This window comes from Madurella fahalii (genome assembly GCF_045866475.1).
Source record: "Madurella fahalii IFM 68171 DNA, scaffold_6, whole genome shotgun sequence".
NCBI lineage: Eukaryota > Fungi > Ascomycota > Sordariomycetes > Sordariales > Madurella > Madurella fahalii.
In genome coordinates, this window is record NW_027263976.1 from 4336829 (window position 1) to 4353249 (window position 16421).

General features: G+C 51.5%; 5 protein-coding genes across 5 annotated transcripts; 2 read left to right on the top strand and 3 right to left on the bottom strand.

Moving 5' to 3' along the window:
- Window positions 1-382: 382 nt before the first annotated feature.
- Window positions 383-4950, bottom strand: MFIFM68171_11308 (Leptomycin B resistance protein pmd1; the record flags this gene model as incomplete). Its single annotated transcript, XM_071066727.1, has 11 exons — window positions 383-1099; window positions 1162-1349; window positions 1397-1512; window positions 1567-2096; window positions 2216-2391; window positions 2464-3223; window positions 3284-3430; window positions 3489-3768; window positions 3824-4480; window positions 4559-4746; window positions 4807-4950. The coding sequence occupies 11 exons, from the start codon at window positions 4948-4950 to the stop codon at window positions 383-385; spliced, it is 3903 nt and encodes a 1300-aa protein (XP_070922828.1).
- Window positions 4951-5552: 602 nt separating this feature from the next.
- On the top strand, window positions 5553-8227 carry MFIFM68171_11309 (Zn(2)-C6 fungal-type domain-containing protein; the record flags this gene model as incomplete). The annotated part of the gene is made up of 8 exons (XM_071066728.1): window positions 5553-5627; window positions 5697-5720; window positions 5858-5973; window positions 6037-6479; window positions 6553-6842; window positions 6906-7343; window positions 7414-7664; window positions 7732-8227. The coding sequence occupies 8 exons, from the start codon at window positions 5553-5555 to the stop codon at window positions 8225-8227; spliced, it is 2133 nt and encodes a 710-aa protein (XP_070922829.1).
- A 145-nt stretch (window positions 8228-8372) lies between these two features.
- MFIFM68171_11310 (uncharacterized protein) lies at window positions 8373-9644 on the bottom strand (the record flags this gene model as incomplete). The annotated part of the gene is made up of 4 exons (XM_071066729.1): window positions 8373-8561; window positions 8629-9008; window positions 9062-9472; window positions 9557-9644. 4 exons carry the CDS (start codon window positions 9642-9644, stop codon window positions 8373-8375), a joined length of 1068 nt encoding a protein of 355 aa, XP_070922830.1.
- Window positions 9645-11081: 1437 nt separating this feature from the next.
- Window positions 11082-11534, top strand: MFIFM68171_11311 (uncharacterized protein; the record flags this gene model as incomplete). Its single annotated transcript, XM_071066730.1, has 1 exon — window positions 11082-11534. The coding sequence occupies one exon, from the start codon at window positions 11082-11084 to the stop codon at window positions 11532-11534; it is 453 nt and encodes a 150-aa protein (XP_070922831.1).
- A 2648-nt stretch (window positions 11535-14182) lies between these two features.
- On the bottom strand, window positions 14183-15319 carry MFIFM68171_11312 (uncharacterized protein; the record flags this gene model as incomplete). Its single annotated transcript, XM_071066731.1, has 3 exons — window positions 14183-14371; window positions 14421-14726; window positions 14780-15319. 3 exons carry the CDS (start codon window positions 15317-15319, stop codon window positions 14183-14185), a joined length of 1035 nt encoding a protein of 344 aa, XP_070922832.1.
- Window positions 15320-16421: the final 1102 nt, after the last annotated feature.

The following is a 16421-nucleotide window of genomic DNA, read 5'->3' on the forward strand; positions in this document are numbered from 1 at the left end:
GGCCTGACTACATGAATAGTGCTTGCATTCCCGACGTTTACCTATCATCATGCCAGACGAAATGTACGTGGCTGTCCGATAGGTGAGTTTCACCATGACGATGACGGCCCTTTGGTTGTTGAAAGTGTTCCGGGCCAACAGCTGTGTTATGGCATGGTTAGAGATGCGTGATCAGGACCCTCACCCCGTTGTTTCTTGGGCCAAAGCCAATATTAGTGCCTCATCTAAGTCCGAACGAAGTAGAGTTGATTTAAGACCTGCTACCGCCTGACGCCCGGAGTCATCTATGCCCCACCTTCTAATTATTACACTCCAAAGCGCGTACGTAATGTAGAGAAATAAACAAATGCCCATGTGACTTAACACACGTCTATCCGTCCTCCTAATCTAGAGCCTGCGCCTCGCACATTTTGCGATATATTCCACCCTGCGCAATTAACTCCTCATGTGTCCCCTTCTCCACAATTTTCCCGCCATGGAAGACACAGATTAAGTCCGCATCCTTGATTGTTGACAAGCGGTGGGCCACAGCGACAGTGATACGATCACCGGTCTTCGCCGCTTCAGCCAGCGCATTTTGCACGATCTTCTCGCTTTCTGTATCCAGGGCACTAGTGGCCTCGTCAAGCAGCAGGATGTGAGGATTGCGGATTAGTGAGCGCGCGATAGCGATGCGCTGCCGCTGGCCACCTGAGAGTTGCGTCCCATTGGGGCCGGCGGCGGTGGAGAGGCCTTCGGGCAGTGAAGAGACAAAATCCCACGCATTGGCCGCACGGAGAGCAGCTTCAATCTCAGAGTCAGGGACTTCGGGCCTCGGGACGGTCTGCGTCAGAGCGGCTGCGGTCTTGATGTTGGCGAGTGCCAGATCGTCGATTCCAAGCGCGATATTCTCGCGAATTGAACCCTGAAAAAGAGTAGGCTCTTGCTGAACAAGGGAGACAATGTGGCGGTATAGCCTGGGGTTGAGCTCGTTGAGGGCGTCGCCGTCGATGCGGATGGTGCCACTGGTTGGGTCATAGAAACGCTCTAGCATGGCGATGACGGTGGACTTGCCGCAACCGGAGGCGCCGACAACGGCTACGAACTGGCCCTTCTTAATCTAAGTACAGCTGTTGTTAATACGAGTATGGATCAAGATGGACACTTGTTACTCCGACGTACCTCTAAGTCCACCCCTCTTAAGACCACAGCGTCTGGCCTTAACGGGTATGAGAAGCGTATCTTGTCCAGCTCAATTGGGCCTCCCGATCGAGGACCACGATCACGGTTCTCGTTCGTCTCCCTCACCGTTGGCTGTAGCTCGGATAGCCAGAAGATGTAGTTAGCTGCGTTCTTACCTTTGGTGATGCCTAGGCGCCATTAGAGACCTGTCCGCCGAGAAACATGGATCACTTACTAGTCGAGAACTGGAACATTTGAGAAGTTGCTTGTCCCGAAAAGAAGACAGCCATGAACGCGACGAAGAAGTTATACATGGACGTCTCGTTGAAGGCGACGAGGCGGCAGCCGTACCTTCCAAGCAATCAGTGAGAAATTTGTCCCAATTGTCGGTAGGAAGAGCCATACCAGAACCCCAAAGCCATGAACCAATATTCGATCGACTGGGTAAGCGCAAAACATATCGTGACTCCAGCTAGAGGCCTGATTGTGCCGTTCACCGCATGGTCCAACTCGACTGTGTACCTATGAAGAACGCGCTCCTCGATCGCTAGGGACGAAACAGTGCGGATGGCGGTGATCGCTTCTGAGGCAATCGATGCGCTTGTCGAACTCCGCTTAGAGTTATCGTGATCCATCTTCATATCTAACCTGATCTTGAGCCATCCAGCGCCGAGTAACGGTGGCAGGCCACCTAAGACAACCACCAAACCTAACTTCCAACTATGCGCGATCCCGATAATGCTGCAAATAACGACGTTCAACACGGCGATAAGTATGAGACCGATGTTAAAGCCCATCAGCTCAAAGACGGATTGCGGATTCGAGTCAACGCGGCTGGCCAGGGCCCCTGTGCTGTTTTCCGATCTGTCGAAGAACTGGAGATCTTGTCGCAGCATGTCGTTGAACGTTTGTCTTCGCAGCTTGTGTGATAGAGTCTGGGTGAACCGGGTCAGCTTGGTCAATGGTACATTCCTATTATGCTAACAAAACAAAAGAGAATAACAACACGCGAGAGAGAGGAGGGAGTGGTAGAGGAATAGATAGATTCACGTACTTGAGCAACCACATTCACTGACCAGCCCATGCTGAAGTAGAAGACGAGGCAGCCGGCTGCCATGACGATGAACATGGTGGCAAAGAAATCGCCACGTTGGGTCATAGCTTCGCCAGTAAGTGTGAAAACGTCCATCATCCTGGATGTTAAGATGGCTTGACCAGGGAGCACTGCGGCTGCATTCAATCGAGACAAGAGCGGGTTAGCAAGATCTGACCACAGGGGTTGTCCGAGGTACTTGTGCTTACCACTTCCGAAACAAGCAACTACCACCGCAAAATACCACCATCTTAACTCTGGGGTGAACGATACTAATCGCAGGATGATTGCGAACAAGCCGAGCTTTTTGTGGTTGTCATAATTGTCACGCTCCCTTTGAGCCTCTAGACGAGCGCGATCAGTTGTAGGATACCGAGTTACGGTATTGGTTAGCTGCCCGGCATGGCCCTGCGCATCCATCTCGGTTTCGGTCTCGTGGGCGGAATCGGATCCTGAATCGTGCGCCGTGACGGCCAAGTTCTGGATCCTGACCAGTCCCGCGTAGGTGCCGTTCTGGGCTATGAGGTCCTCATGCGTCCCCTGCTCGACGATGCGACCTTTGGACATGACGACGATGTTGTCTGCCTTGCGAATCGTAGCCAGCTTGTGGGCGATGACAATGGTCGTGCGGCCCTCGGATGCTCTATCCAAGGCCTTTTGAACTACTCCTTCGGCATGGGGATCAAGGGCACTCGTAGCTTCGTCCAGAAGAAGAACCTTTGGACGTGACACAATGCTGCGGGCGATGGCGACACGCTGCTTTTGTCCTCCAGACAAGAGACTTCCGCGTTGTCCGATCTGAGTATCGTAGCCTTCGGGAAGCTCACAGATGAAGTCATGAGCAAACGCTGTTTTGGCTGCTTCTTGAACCTGGGCCATCTGTTCTTCTCTCGAGGCATTCTCCCAAGGCGTGCCAACTAGACCATATGCAATGTTGTCAAACACTGACCCTTGGAATAGTACGGGTTCCTAGGGAACGCATCAGCGATCTTGAAGCAGATGTACAAAACATGTAAGTGGGAAACGTACCTGCTGGACAAGCCGCACATTCTTACGTAACCAATTGAGATTGAGCTTGTCGATGGGCCGCCCGTCTAACTTGATGGTCCCGGAGGATGGATTATACCATCTCTCGATAAGGCCCACGATGGTGCTCTTGCCGGAACCACTTTGGCCCTTCGAAGGTCAGCCGGTTTCGGAATACTAAGAACACGGTTTGGGAAATAGAACGTACCACCAAGGCTGTGACCTTGCCTGCGGGCACCTTGAGCGAGAACTTGTCTAGAACGGTGATTCCAGGTCGAGTTGGGTAGGCAAATGTAACATCCTCAAGTTCTATGAAACCAGTGGTCTCGGGCGGCCGCTCTCCAGATCGGCCGAATGGGTCGATCGCCGACTTGCGGTCAATGAGTTTGAACAACTGCGCGGCAGATGTGGCGGCACGCGTGAACTCAATGGAATATGGTGCAAGCATGGTTATGTTGATGGCAGCGATAACGACGGATAAAATAACCCTAAGGAGAGGGTTACCAACTTTGAGCAATGGAGAAGCATATGCGCTGAACTTACGTGAAGATGTCGCCCGGCGTCTCAACCTCCCCACGTGCAAGCATGTGTATGCCCTGCCAAAATGCAAGTGCAAAGCCCAGGTAGATGATGGTGTACTCGGCTGAAAACATGGCGCCGAAGAGGGGTGAGATCTTGTTCCCCCAATGGTGAGCCTCGGTGAGATAGTCGTCGAACTTGGCGACTAGCCTGGCCCTTATCTCGAAAGCGTGGACGGTGCGGGCACTAGCCAGGACGCCTTCTGCGAAAGAGTTGGCCTGGGCATAAATATCGAGGATCTTGGTCTCGTAGCCCCCTTCTATAATGGCCACAACAGCCATGACGAGGATGGTGGCTGGCGCGATGCATAACGTGATGAGAGTGAGCTTCCATTGCGTGACAAAGGCGACAATGAAAGCCGTGACGAAAGCAGACAGTCCTTGGAAAGTTAGACCAAACTTTTCCGAGATGCCGCCTTGAATCAGCCGGCCATTGGAGGTCGCCTGTGTAGCAATGGAGCCGCCGGTGCCGAGGTCGAAGTACGCAACCTCCTGGCTGAGTGCAGCCCGTAAATAGGCGTGACGGATGTTGCGTACGATGCGGTGGCCGGCGTAGGTAAGGAGAGCGTTGTACACATAGGACAAGACAAACCTCCCGATACCAAGGTACACAAAATAGAGACTGCATAGCAACCAAATCAGTTCACTTTGGTTCAGCTGCCATGGAGTGCTTCCGCCAGGGTACAAGGGCAAGCCTTACGCTAGCTCTGCAGCATCATCAAGAAAGATGTTTGGGGAAGACGTCTGGGACACGAAGTCGGTAATGACAGTGACGAACTGGCCGAAGATCAAGTTTTGCAGAGCAATGCCGGCGCCTGATGCGATTGATGCAAGGATGGCGATGCCCTGCAGCGTGTACTCAAAGGCACCGGCATACTGGAAGATACGCTTCACGGCAGAGTTAGTACGGCACTATCCTTTAGAATTAGCGGCGGACGGGAACGGTACCCAATAAGCGCTCCAAGCATCTCCTTCCTCCTTCCCCTCTTCATCAGTCTGAGCCTCTAGCACGACAGTGCTGGGGGGCCCAGAGGTCTCCTTTTCTGCATCCGGCGCGTCGTTGGCGTCGTCTTTTGCAATGCCAGCTGCCATGTCGCTTCGTGTTAGAGTAAAAACCTACGATTGTTAGCTCACCGGCGACGACAAGAGGATGAGGACTTGGGGTTTATACTTGCGTCAGGCACTAGGACGGCGTATCATCTTCTGGACAGGACGACGATGCAGAGTGGAGATCAGAAGATGAGAGCTAAAATGGGCCGTTCATTGCTTTGCTCGGCGCCAAGCCCATAAACCACATTGTGAGGCTCGCTTGCTGCAGATTGACGCGTGGACTGGTCGCGGACACCATGATGACCCGGGGGCCGAAGTGGCTTCCCTCGGGGCCGGGAGCCGATGTTCCTTTTCGGGGGAGGCAGGCGACTAATCCACGCTTAGCTATGCCATATGAGTCAATCGCCCACTGCGGTAGAACCTCGGTCACCTTGGCCGTGATTCGTCGTGATTCGTCTTTGAGGATTCCAACCAGGGCCACACAGGGGTTGTGGCCCGAGCGTCCATCTCAAGTTCCGACGGAGCCCGCGCGTTCCGCGGGATCCGGGAGTTAAAATCATGCCCCACGTCATCACGATCTATGTCCAAACGAGCCTCATTTGTCGCACTAACCCAACCTGCCGCGTCCACTGCACAAGCCCGGCATGGAAGAAGTGGTCGGAGGGTCCGAGTCGCCGCCGCCAGATGCGTCTCATGCTAACAACTCCGTTCCCCGAGCTGCAAGTGTCCCACCCTCGTATTAACACGCCGAGACAAAATGAAGGCTAACAACACATGCCTATCTCAAGTGTGACGCCTGTCGTACACGGAAGGTTGGTTGGTGTTCCATCGCTCCCGCCCAGTGACTACATGGCAATAGGATTGGAGGTTTACTTTTTCTGCACCCGTGTCTTTACTTGCCTTACTTGAGTTGTACTTGTAATTTCCACTAATCGTGGATACTACCCAGATCCGCTGCAACCGGGAATCGCCGTGCGCTCACTGCCTCCATGCAAAGATTGAGTGTACTCACTCCGAGACCAGACCAAGAGAGAAGCGGACGCGCATACTGTTGACCCATCAATAGTAAGAGTCTTGCTCGAACAGTTTCCCCCGGAGTCTGTACTCGCTCATGCTTACACATCCTAGTGAGAAAAAGATCGATCACATTGATCGTCGGCTTGATGGGGTAGTTCGCCTGTTAGAGGATCTCAAAGTGCGGTTGCCGTCCCCATCGAAAACGCTATCTGAACCAGCCGCCGCCGTCAGGACCATTCCGTCGCCCGTGCCAAGCCCGGCCAGTCATGTGAACAATGCAGACACCACAAGTACTGTGGCCGAAGGCGCGTCTTCCTTGACGGCGCATTCCGTCTTCGCCAATGATCTGCTGCAGAAAGTTGTAAGCGAAGATGCTAGGCCGGAGATGCGCGAGAGGATAGAGGCGCTTCACCATGTTGTTGAGGCCATGAAGAAGCAGCCCGCTTCCCATGAGATGACCTATCCGCATGCGAAGCCCGTCAAGCCCACCCCTTTGCAAGGCTGTAGCCTGCCCCCTATCGAGAGGACCTTGGAGATTCTCAAGCTTTCGAAATGTGCGTAGCCTTCTCAAACCAAATACCCCAACCACTAGGGGCCGTCGAGCCTGACAGTGACGGCTACGTCTAGCACAAAAGAACTTTTGCGTGACGTGGGTCTTCGAGTTTTTCAACATGGGGCGACTTCCAGAAATCTGCCTAGCCGTTTACTTGGCCGACAGCTACGACGCAGCAAGCTTTATCACCGCCAATGCCGGTTTGCATATCCTCTTCTCGGCTTATGCCAACGAAATCCCCGGGAGGAAGGAGGAGTTTCTAGCCGCCTCTAGCCTCTGTGGGGTAAACCTTGAAACCGCACTCTGCAGTTTGCCGTTGCACCTGCCAGCAAACAATGACGTGATCGTCGCGCTCTTGTTGGGGGTAAGACGTTTCCTCGGCCAACGGGTTTCAGCTATCCGCCCTCCCCGCTGATATGTTTATTAGGTCTTCTATACTGTCGAGTTGTCAAAGCCGTCCCTAGCTTGGGTGCTGTCGTCAAAAGCTTCCGAGCTTTGCCAAACACTTGGCTACCACAGAATCGGATCTCACAAGAATGAAACTCCACATGAGCAACAACGAAAGCAATTCCTCTTTTGGGTGACGTATGTTCTTGACAAAAGCCTATCTCTTCGTCTCGGGCGGCCGCCCACGATTCAGGACTATGATATCACGGTGCCCTACCCATCCAGCGACGACCCGGAACGTGCACTCATTACCGACTTCTTGCGGTTGTGGGTCATAGCCTCCAAAATCCAGGGCCAGATTTACGAGCTGCTCTATTGTCCCGAAGCCATCGCCCAGCCGCTGTCTGTACGGCAATCCCGGGTGCAGCTCCTTGTACATCAGCTCGAAGAGCTTGAGACTATGACACAGGAAACAGCTGTAAGAAATCCCATCCCCGAGCGTATGGTTGCGCAACCCGGAACCCTGACTATGTGGCAACGTCGAGTAGGACAAATGGACGCAATACTCGGTGGAAAACCTTGGCGAAGACACGGCAGATTTCTTCGTCATTGCAGACCATGTCCTTCGGCTGTCAACTCTCACACTCGTACACCGAGCTGTTCCTAATCCGGTTGGATCCTCGACGACCTTCACTGCCGAGTGTATTCGTGCTGCCCGGGCGACATTGGCTCGACACCAAGACTGCATGGCAGTGGTCGAGAGGAGTGGGATTGGGTTGTTCTCGAGCTACATGAGTTGGTAAGGCATCTATTGGCCGCGGCCTGCTCCGTGTAATTATAAAGCGGCGATGCTCACAACCTGTTAGGACAATTCTCTTTGCTCCTTTTGTCCCTTTCATTGTACTCTTCTGTCATGTGATCGAGACGAAGGATAAGACCGACCTTGCCCGGCTTCAGGCGTTTGTCGCCTCCCTCCAACTCGATTGTACTGTCCCGGAGGCTGTGGACAAGCTCCGCCGCCTATTTCAAATCCTATACAGCGTTGCATCGCAGTACATCGAGTCTCAAACTGACGCCTTCATCCGAGAGGACCAGCGTCAGCCGAGCACTGGCATAGACACTTATTTAGCAGTCCTGGGCTTTCCTCCCAGCTCCCAGCCGAGCGCCGAGCAGGAGCAACAGTACCCCGAGTTCGGGTCGTCTACAGTTGGAGGGAGCATGAGCGATAGCAATAGCCAGGAGTACCAAAGGGGGGTTAACCCAATGATTTGGATGGGAAACGGGATACAGCTGCAGGATTGGTTCTACAGTAACCAGGAGATGATGACCTTGTTAGACGAGTTTGTCGACGGCTCTGGATAGTTCAGGCCAGCTTACTAACTGAGCCGCGTACGGTTGGGGGGGTTGCGGTTGGCAGGTTTATGCAGCTCCTAACAGCCACCGCCAGAACGTTGGGTTGTACCAAGAAATATTTGTATCTCGTCAGGGCCATCCGAGGCGTATGCTCTTAACTGTTAGTAGTAAGTAACCAGGCCATGATGGCACGTAGCATCGTTCCCCTACCGTATCCTACCACATAATCCACCGCGACTTGGACGTGCACTTCTCCCTCGCACTCGACAAGCACAGAAGTTTTGCCCTCGAGAACCCGCCAGTCCGTATCACAGCCAGCCATCACCATCTCCGCTCCCACATGCTTGCTCCCTGGCGAAGACACGACAACAGTCGAGAAAGACCTCGGCCGTTCCAACCGTGACCATTACCTTCTTGACCAGCCCGTCAGTACTCCCAGCGAAGACCTCCTTCCAAATTTCGGCTGCCCCTCCACCCCCGCACAGATTCGCCCAAACCTCATCTTCCCTCCCCTTCCACGCCGCTTTGAAGCCAGCCACCTGAGCACGGCTAAGGTAATCCTTGCCATCATTGCTCTCATAACTCCCGGCATCCGTAGGTAGCCGGGTAAACGGGCTCACAAGCAGCGCAGCCCGGAACTGACCACGTACCACTAGAGGGGCTGCATACGGCGACGGCCTGGCCAGGTGCGCGAGCAGTGCCGCGACCAACTGGCCGCCCGCGCTATCACCGGCGAGGATCACATCCTCGGGCTGCACCGACATGCCCTCAACAAGATAGCGCAGCGCGGCTACGCATTGCACCAACTGCGCCGGATAGGGATGTTAGGGAGCCAAGGCGTACTCGAGAATGACGATTTGCGTTGCATGACAAGCGGCGGAACACTGCATGATGAAAGGCAATGGGCAGCGCCACGCAGGGGGTTAACGTAGCCGCCGCCATGGAGGTAGAAGAGCGTCGAGCCACTCCCGTGAGGGGTATTTGGGGTGAGCATGTGAAGAGTTGGCGGGGGAATACTCAGGCTCGGGTTGTCCGAGGTGCTTGTAGCATCGAGGGTGGTTGTCTTGTGGGGGATGCTATGTCGGTCGCAATACCGCTGGATTGCCGCCCTTGTCGAGCCATGCCGAACCAGCCATCGCAGATGACGGGTAGGAAAGTTTGCGCGTTGGGCTTGCAGGAAGGTGAGGGCCAGCCTCTGGCGCCAGTGAAGTACCGCATTCTTGCAGAAGGTGTAGTAGACCAGCCAACGGCCGACTGGATAAGATCAACACTGGTGAGTATTTTTTTTCCTTGCTGCAGCAGAGTTCAAGTGCTCAGTATTGACGGGATTGCAAATACCAACGAGCGGAAAGAGCCAGGCGAAGGCCACACTATCCCAGATTGTAAGTTCCTCGGTCACGGATTGGTCTGGACGTCTCGCGGCCATCATAGCGGCGCTTGCCTGTCGATGCGAACTTCGGGATGGTAATAGGCACTGTTGTTGGCACAGAGAGCCGAGGCAGTGTGTTGGCCATCCTTGGCGCCAAGACATGCCTTTGGCAATCCCTAAATGCCGCTGACCCTGCGATCGCGGGGCCGTGGTGGTATGTCGTGACAAGTTTTCCAGAATACTACTCTTTTCAAAAGACTAAACACGATGAAAAGTGGAGAAAAATATACTTAGCTTTTCTATAGAAGAACAGGACAGTAACAGCAACAGACCGACGTTTGCGACCCTGGAAGGTGCTGTGAGGGACTCAGATTACTTGTGATGCTGGACCGGATAGCCAAGGGGTACCTGAATTACCAACTGGCGGAAAGCAATCACCGAAATCCGCTAAGGTACCTTTGGCGGCGGAAACTTCAGTACTGAGGTCGCAACAGAGTATTGCACGAGCAGCAACTTGGAGGTCGGCAATAGAACGGGAAGAGTTTCTGCAGGATCTCTTGTATAACCCCGCCGACCATCTGCACGTAACGTGGTTCCCCGCTCTACTCAGTATACCATCCCACCGTCCTTGGTGTATAGTAATTAAAATACACGCTTCAACGTCCAGGCGGTTATTTCACCGAAACCATTGAGGCCCAATACCAGCAATTTTGTGCCAGTGATTCAACCCGCTATGGCTTTAGGAACTTTGTTCCATCGATACGGGGAAGCAAGTAAGGTATGTAATGTAGGCAAGTTTTTTCGGAAGGGGCTCCTATGCCCCGCTCACTTCGAGTCCTTCGGACCTTGGCATCGTATTAGGTGGAGTTGTGAAACCCTGCAAACTTGACCATCAAAATCCGCTTGGCTCTACTGTAGACCGAAGCCTTCCTGACCGGCAAGCCGGTTCCCGTCTCCAGCCGTGGTTAATATCGGATCATGATCCAACTGACCCCGTGTTAGGACATGGAGCGATTTTATTTTAGCAATGTGCGTCGATTCTACTCTCGGCTAGATCCTGCGCAGTCAGTTCTACCGACCTACACTACTATGTTACGTCGCCATTGATGTTAATACGAGCTCCGAGTAGATGCTGACGGAAGTCGCATTGAGCTCCCGCCCGACCATCCTGGAAATACGAGGTAGCATAGCATCCCGATCTATACAGAGACCCACCGCATATAGCCTCAATCCATACCCTGCGTCTGTTTAGCAGGAGAGCCCGCCACAAATGGCTTCGTATTGGCCTCGACGACCTGCCGCTCGGGCCCATCCCGATCTGTCATGATGTAATCGTACCTGAAGCAGCTAACAGGCTAACCGACATATGTAAGTACTACTTAAGGGGAGCAAATATGCTTCTGGAGATGTTGGCTCGTCCTCTTTTACCAGTGTGTGATTATACCGTCTCATAGCACAGCAATCCTAAGCCCTTAACGCACATTCACAGATAAGATGCACTTCAATGCCGCCATCCTCGGCTTAATTGCCGCAGCTAGCAACGCCTTTGCAGCTCCAACCATGGAGTCCCGATCCGAGGCTGTGTCCGCTATGGCCGCTGTCCCGCAATGGACAATCAACTCTTTCACCCGGACCTGCAACGCAGACGACACCTCTTGCACTATCTCCTTCGGCGTCGATACGAGTACGGCTCCGGTCACTAATTGCTCGTACACCGTCACGGGCGCACCGGCCAGCCAAGCCCCGACAAGTGGCATCGCTTGCGGCCCATACACCATCAGCTCCGGCTGGAGCGGCCAATTTGGGCCCGACCAAGGGTTCACAACCTGGTCAGTAGTTGACAGGAGCTTGCGCCTGATCATCTGGCCCGCTTACACCGACCGCGAGCTTGTTAACGGCGTGGCCGTCACTCCCGACAAAAGCTATGCTCCCCAAACTCTTGCATAAGTGCTTGATGGTCAAAGCAAGATGCGGGAGGTGTTTTCATGTACATAAAACATGGTGAAAGTATGGAGGATAACTAAAATCATGAAAACGTTGAACCACTTGTGTGAGAGTAATCGGTAATGGGATGTGCGAGTGCTGTTGACATCCAAAAATGGTTGAAAGTAGAGGAGTATCTGCGCCATGAGACGAAGTTGACTGATTCATCTAATCACCTAAGGTACGTAGGTGCCTAGTGGTTAGCTGTCTCGTGCAGGCCCTCCGTGCATTTGCTCAGATGTTGGTAATTGACTGCTTGCCAAAAGCTCTGAGACTTATAATTACTACTCCTACCTGCCGTAAGATGCAGAGATTGCGTGAATAAGACTGGGACAGCACTCTAATAACTGCTAACCCTGCACGCGCACTATAAGTGTTGCAAACGCAACTGGACAACTTAGCAAACTTTCACCGGCCCATAGAATTCTCGCTCCGTGATATGTTAAGGTATTTGACCTAGCAGTTTTGGAATTGGAAGACCATTAGGCGGCCAAACCGATCAGTGGAAATCTCTTGCTAGCATATATGCTCGCTTTATCGGCAATTTCATGACGTCCAAGAAACGTGATAAGGAGCGAACGGAGGAAAGAGAGGGAAAAAAAAAAAAAAAAAAAAAAAAAAAAAGAAGCATGTACGTTGCGTGCCCTCAAGGTCCAATATCCCAGCCGACGTCGGCCCTTTGAAGGTAATGGAGAACAATGATTGCAATGGCAACCAAAACTGAGTAAGAGAGTAGTTTGTTCCTTAAATAGTGATATTCTGAGTTCTCTTCCTTTGGAAAGCTAGACGACTTAACACTATGAGCACTCCAGGCCAGGACAGCGCCGACTTGAAAGCGTATAGCTTCTTACCTGACTATACCTAGTTTCTAACACGTCGGAATGCAAATTATTAAATGTTTTGTTTACTGTCGGCGGCTAGATCTATCTCAGCGACCCCGGCACCTCCGAGTAAATGCTGAGGAACGCCCAACCACCCTTTGCTGGGAAGTATTTTGCGGTGAGGGAGGTATAAGAAAACTAGAAAATGAACGCAGCAAGATTGCCAATCAACTTCGGCCCGTAGGAGTACAGAGCCGTTAATTTCGTCACTCAACTTCTTTCCCACTCTCTAATATTTTACAAGCTGTTACTGTTTATCTTTGAAAGCATCCAAAGAGCAAGTGTGTTACTCAGAGATTTCTACATCCCGGGCATCGCAAGCGGATCATTCGATAATCTGTACTATAAGTGTTTTTGGGAGTTAGGTATGCTTACCCATGCTCGATAAGACAACTATCGCACATATCTATTTATTAATTTTTCTGACCTTTGACTGTCACATCACCGAGGACATCTTGCAGCTCAATAGAAGTGCGTGGTACGCATCAAGACGCGGCACACAAGCATTCAAAAGCCTTTTAGTCTGCCTTGGAAAGCGACCGTTGGGCATATCTAGAAATATATTATTATTTACATAACGATATGGTTAGTAGCCTTTTCAATAAGACCGGCGCAGCCGATGGCGACTATTTAGATATCCACATGGCGTTTGAGGAACTTGAAAATCGTAGCAACAGACAAGTAAGCCTCATCGAGTAATTGGATAGTCATTATCATAGAGAATACATCTTGCCCTTATTATCGCTATACACATATCTATCCAGGTATTATTCTTCCTTTATCACCTCCCGCGCTAGGTAAAATGCCCGATCCTGCCTGATGACCACTAGAAGGTAACACGTGTCTGTCTGAAGCCCTGACTAAGAACTTAGAGTCTAAACATTCCAATTGCATTATAGAACTCGTATATGAGGACTGCTTAACTACTATCGCGGATGAGGATTAGGCGGGTAGTTGCCGACTGATTCAATCATTGTTAATCTGTCCGCAACTGCTTTCTGGTAAGAAATAATACAAGCTCTCGCACCGCATCTATAAGTACCTTTTCCAATTCATCGGGCTATATTTTATTGACAAGTTTCTTCTGCTTCAAGCGTGAATTGTTCAGCTATTTATTTGTATATCAAGCGGGTACACTCTTCGCTAACGGTGCGAAGTTAATTAGCATCCATATCACGGTAGCTACAAGCGCGATAGGAGCCTGTATGACTGTGCCAACATCTGGCTCACCCAACGATGCCTTGGTTTCGATCCAAATTCTTCCTAGACCGTCGGGGGCCCTGGGCGGTTGGGTCGGGAGGCATGGTTTGTCTAGGGATAGTTACATGAGAAGGGATAATAAGAACCCTGGAGCATGTCGGCTCCGCTTTTTTTTTTTTTTTTTTTTTTTTTTTTTTTTAGGAGCAAAACATTTAATAAAGGCTGCGGCGACGATAATCAGAGGGTAACGACATTTCATGAATGCACTGGGTCGTTCGAATGCACGTTACACTGGTAACCGGTGCACTAGATTAACGATTTGACGCGGTGTTGTATCAGCCGGACGGCTACGTGCTTTTAAGGATCATATTGGTACTGTAATTACACAGGTAACGTTAGATGGAATGGAACTCGCTAATGTGCCCGTGTTAAGCACCAGGTATACTATCTGGTACAACTTTGTAAGCCGCTAGCAAAGTGGATTATGTTTCTGGTGTTCATTTTAAAATTGAATCTGTGGTGCTCAAGTCTTCACTTCGTTGAGCTTCCCATCGAACCGCCATCAACAACCGTCCGCTCCTCCTGCGGTACCCACAGCGCTGAATCACCTAGCCTGTCTGCGGTTAGGCCAGCTCGGCCTGGGTTTTTCATACCAGCCTCCAGCTGCCGCTGGTAGGAGACGTTTCGCAACCGGTCAGCTTCGGCAGGTGTTAGATGGAGCTGCAATGCGTTAGTTACACCGTACACCTGAATGGCCTGTAACACGTACATAAACCTCGACCCCAATAGCATGTATAGCTAAGGCAAGCCAGAAAGCGGCACCAAAGTTCATGCTGAACGCTGCAATCGCGTTACTCCCATAACCCTGCAGAGTTGCGGATACAGCAACAGTCTTATCAGGGTCCTCATTGGAAAAGTATGACGCGCACTCCGGGTATTGCTGTAGAGTTGCGTTGGCAGAACCGAAGAAAAAGTATTGAACCTTTGAGCAGGGCATAGCGACATAATATCCGTGAGTGCTGATGATTGTAGTTGAGGCGAAGAGGATGAGCCGCATTGTGATGATTGAGCCAGCCTAGGGGGAAGGTTAGAAGATTATTCGCGTGTCGGAAAAAACAAGGCACTTACATAAAACCAGGCTCGAAGCATCCATGCTCGATGTTGCTCTATCTGCAATTTCTTGACATTGTAAAACGCCAGTCCCAGAGAGACAACAAAAATAAGAGACAAAAAGCCAACACCGGTCTGCACCTCCATCCAACCGCCCACTGCATTCCTGGCGAGCATAATGGCACCTGCAGTAGACACCAGGCTCAAAAGCAGGATGATGTATCCGTTGATCCGATGGAAGAGGATGATTTTGTGACGGATGACTGGCACGAATTGCAGGCAGGTGAGCAATGCGGCCGGTAAAATGGCGGCAAGATGTATCATAAAGCCGATTCTATCGACAGAGCCTGAGGTGTAGTAGTAGCAATCAAGTGCCTGTCCCGACCCGCAAAAGCTCTTGTCGATGTCGAGAAAGTGTAGCCGAGCAAGAGTGAACCCAAAGAATGCGCCGGCAAAGATAAAAAACAGAACGAAGTTATAACCCTTGGTGAAACCGACTGGATTGTACACCTTACGGGCGAACTTGACGAAGGCGTTTGCTGGAGGATGGTGGGCCATGGTGAATGTGGTCATGGTAATGGGGCAAGAAGCCAGGTGCTGGGATGATCATGGACATCACAGCTTAGAGTGACACACCTCCTGCTTTGAAAGATATATAGATTTCAAGGGTAAAACCCCCAAAACACACTGTTTAGTAATCATGTGTTCTGGCCCTGCAACCACATCACCCAGCTTGGTCCATGGCTGCGGGGGATTGTCGGCAATATTCCTACTGGATGAAAATGCACGTCGCATTCTCCGCTGCCGCGTCTTCAAATCGGAGCCGGGCGGCTCGGGTATCACAGCGTTTAAGCAAGGGCATAAGCCCCGAAATTCTCAACGGGGACAGCGGCCTAATTTAATGGCCGATTCCGCGCCGATGATTAAACAAGCCCCAAGGCAATGGGGCCTCCGATCCTCCGTTTAGCACAGCAGAAACCGGTCCTCGGTAGATATGCCACGTAATACCCCCGAATCAGCGGCGCGAGCGGTTACATGGGGCAAATTCGAGCGCCCTGGAATTGGAAAGACGGAGTAATTATCACAGCATCATGTCAACGGGTATTGCGTTGTATTAATACTACTTATGGTTTCCAACACCCAATTCTGCTCGGGTAAGTTACTACGAGATATCGCCTAGAGACCGATAGGAGAAAAAATTGAAGAAACAATTCGGGCGAATGCGAGGCATCATAGCGACTGAGCAAAGGGATATACGAGAATCGGGTTCGCAAGGCTGCTAATTATTGGCCTCAGGTGGTAAAAGGGCGACTTCCTGACTCATTATATCTAGAGCTGTCATGTGCATTCGGGGAATGCGCTGATCATCAGTATGATTATCGTGAGATATACCTGGGTGTCTTCGTAGGTAGTTACTAGGAATAGGAAGTATATATTGTAGGCACGGGGAAATAGGGATTTATCTACAATAAACAGCCCTTTCTTTGCCCTCTTGAAAGGATGTTTCGTCGCTGTCGCAACTTGCTGCCGGCAGTAATTCCCTTTGTTGCATGATGAGATTGGCCGTCGGGGGTGGGATCAATTGTGGAGTTAATTACAAAACTTTCGGCGAGTTTTAGGAAGGATCAAAGCCCGAAGTTCTAGTAATGAAATGCACCAC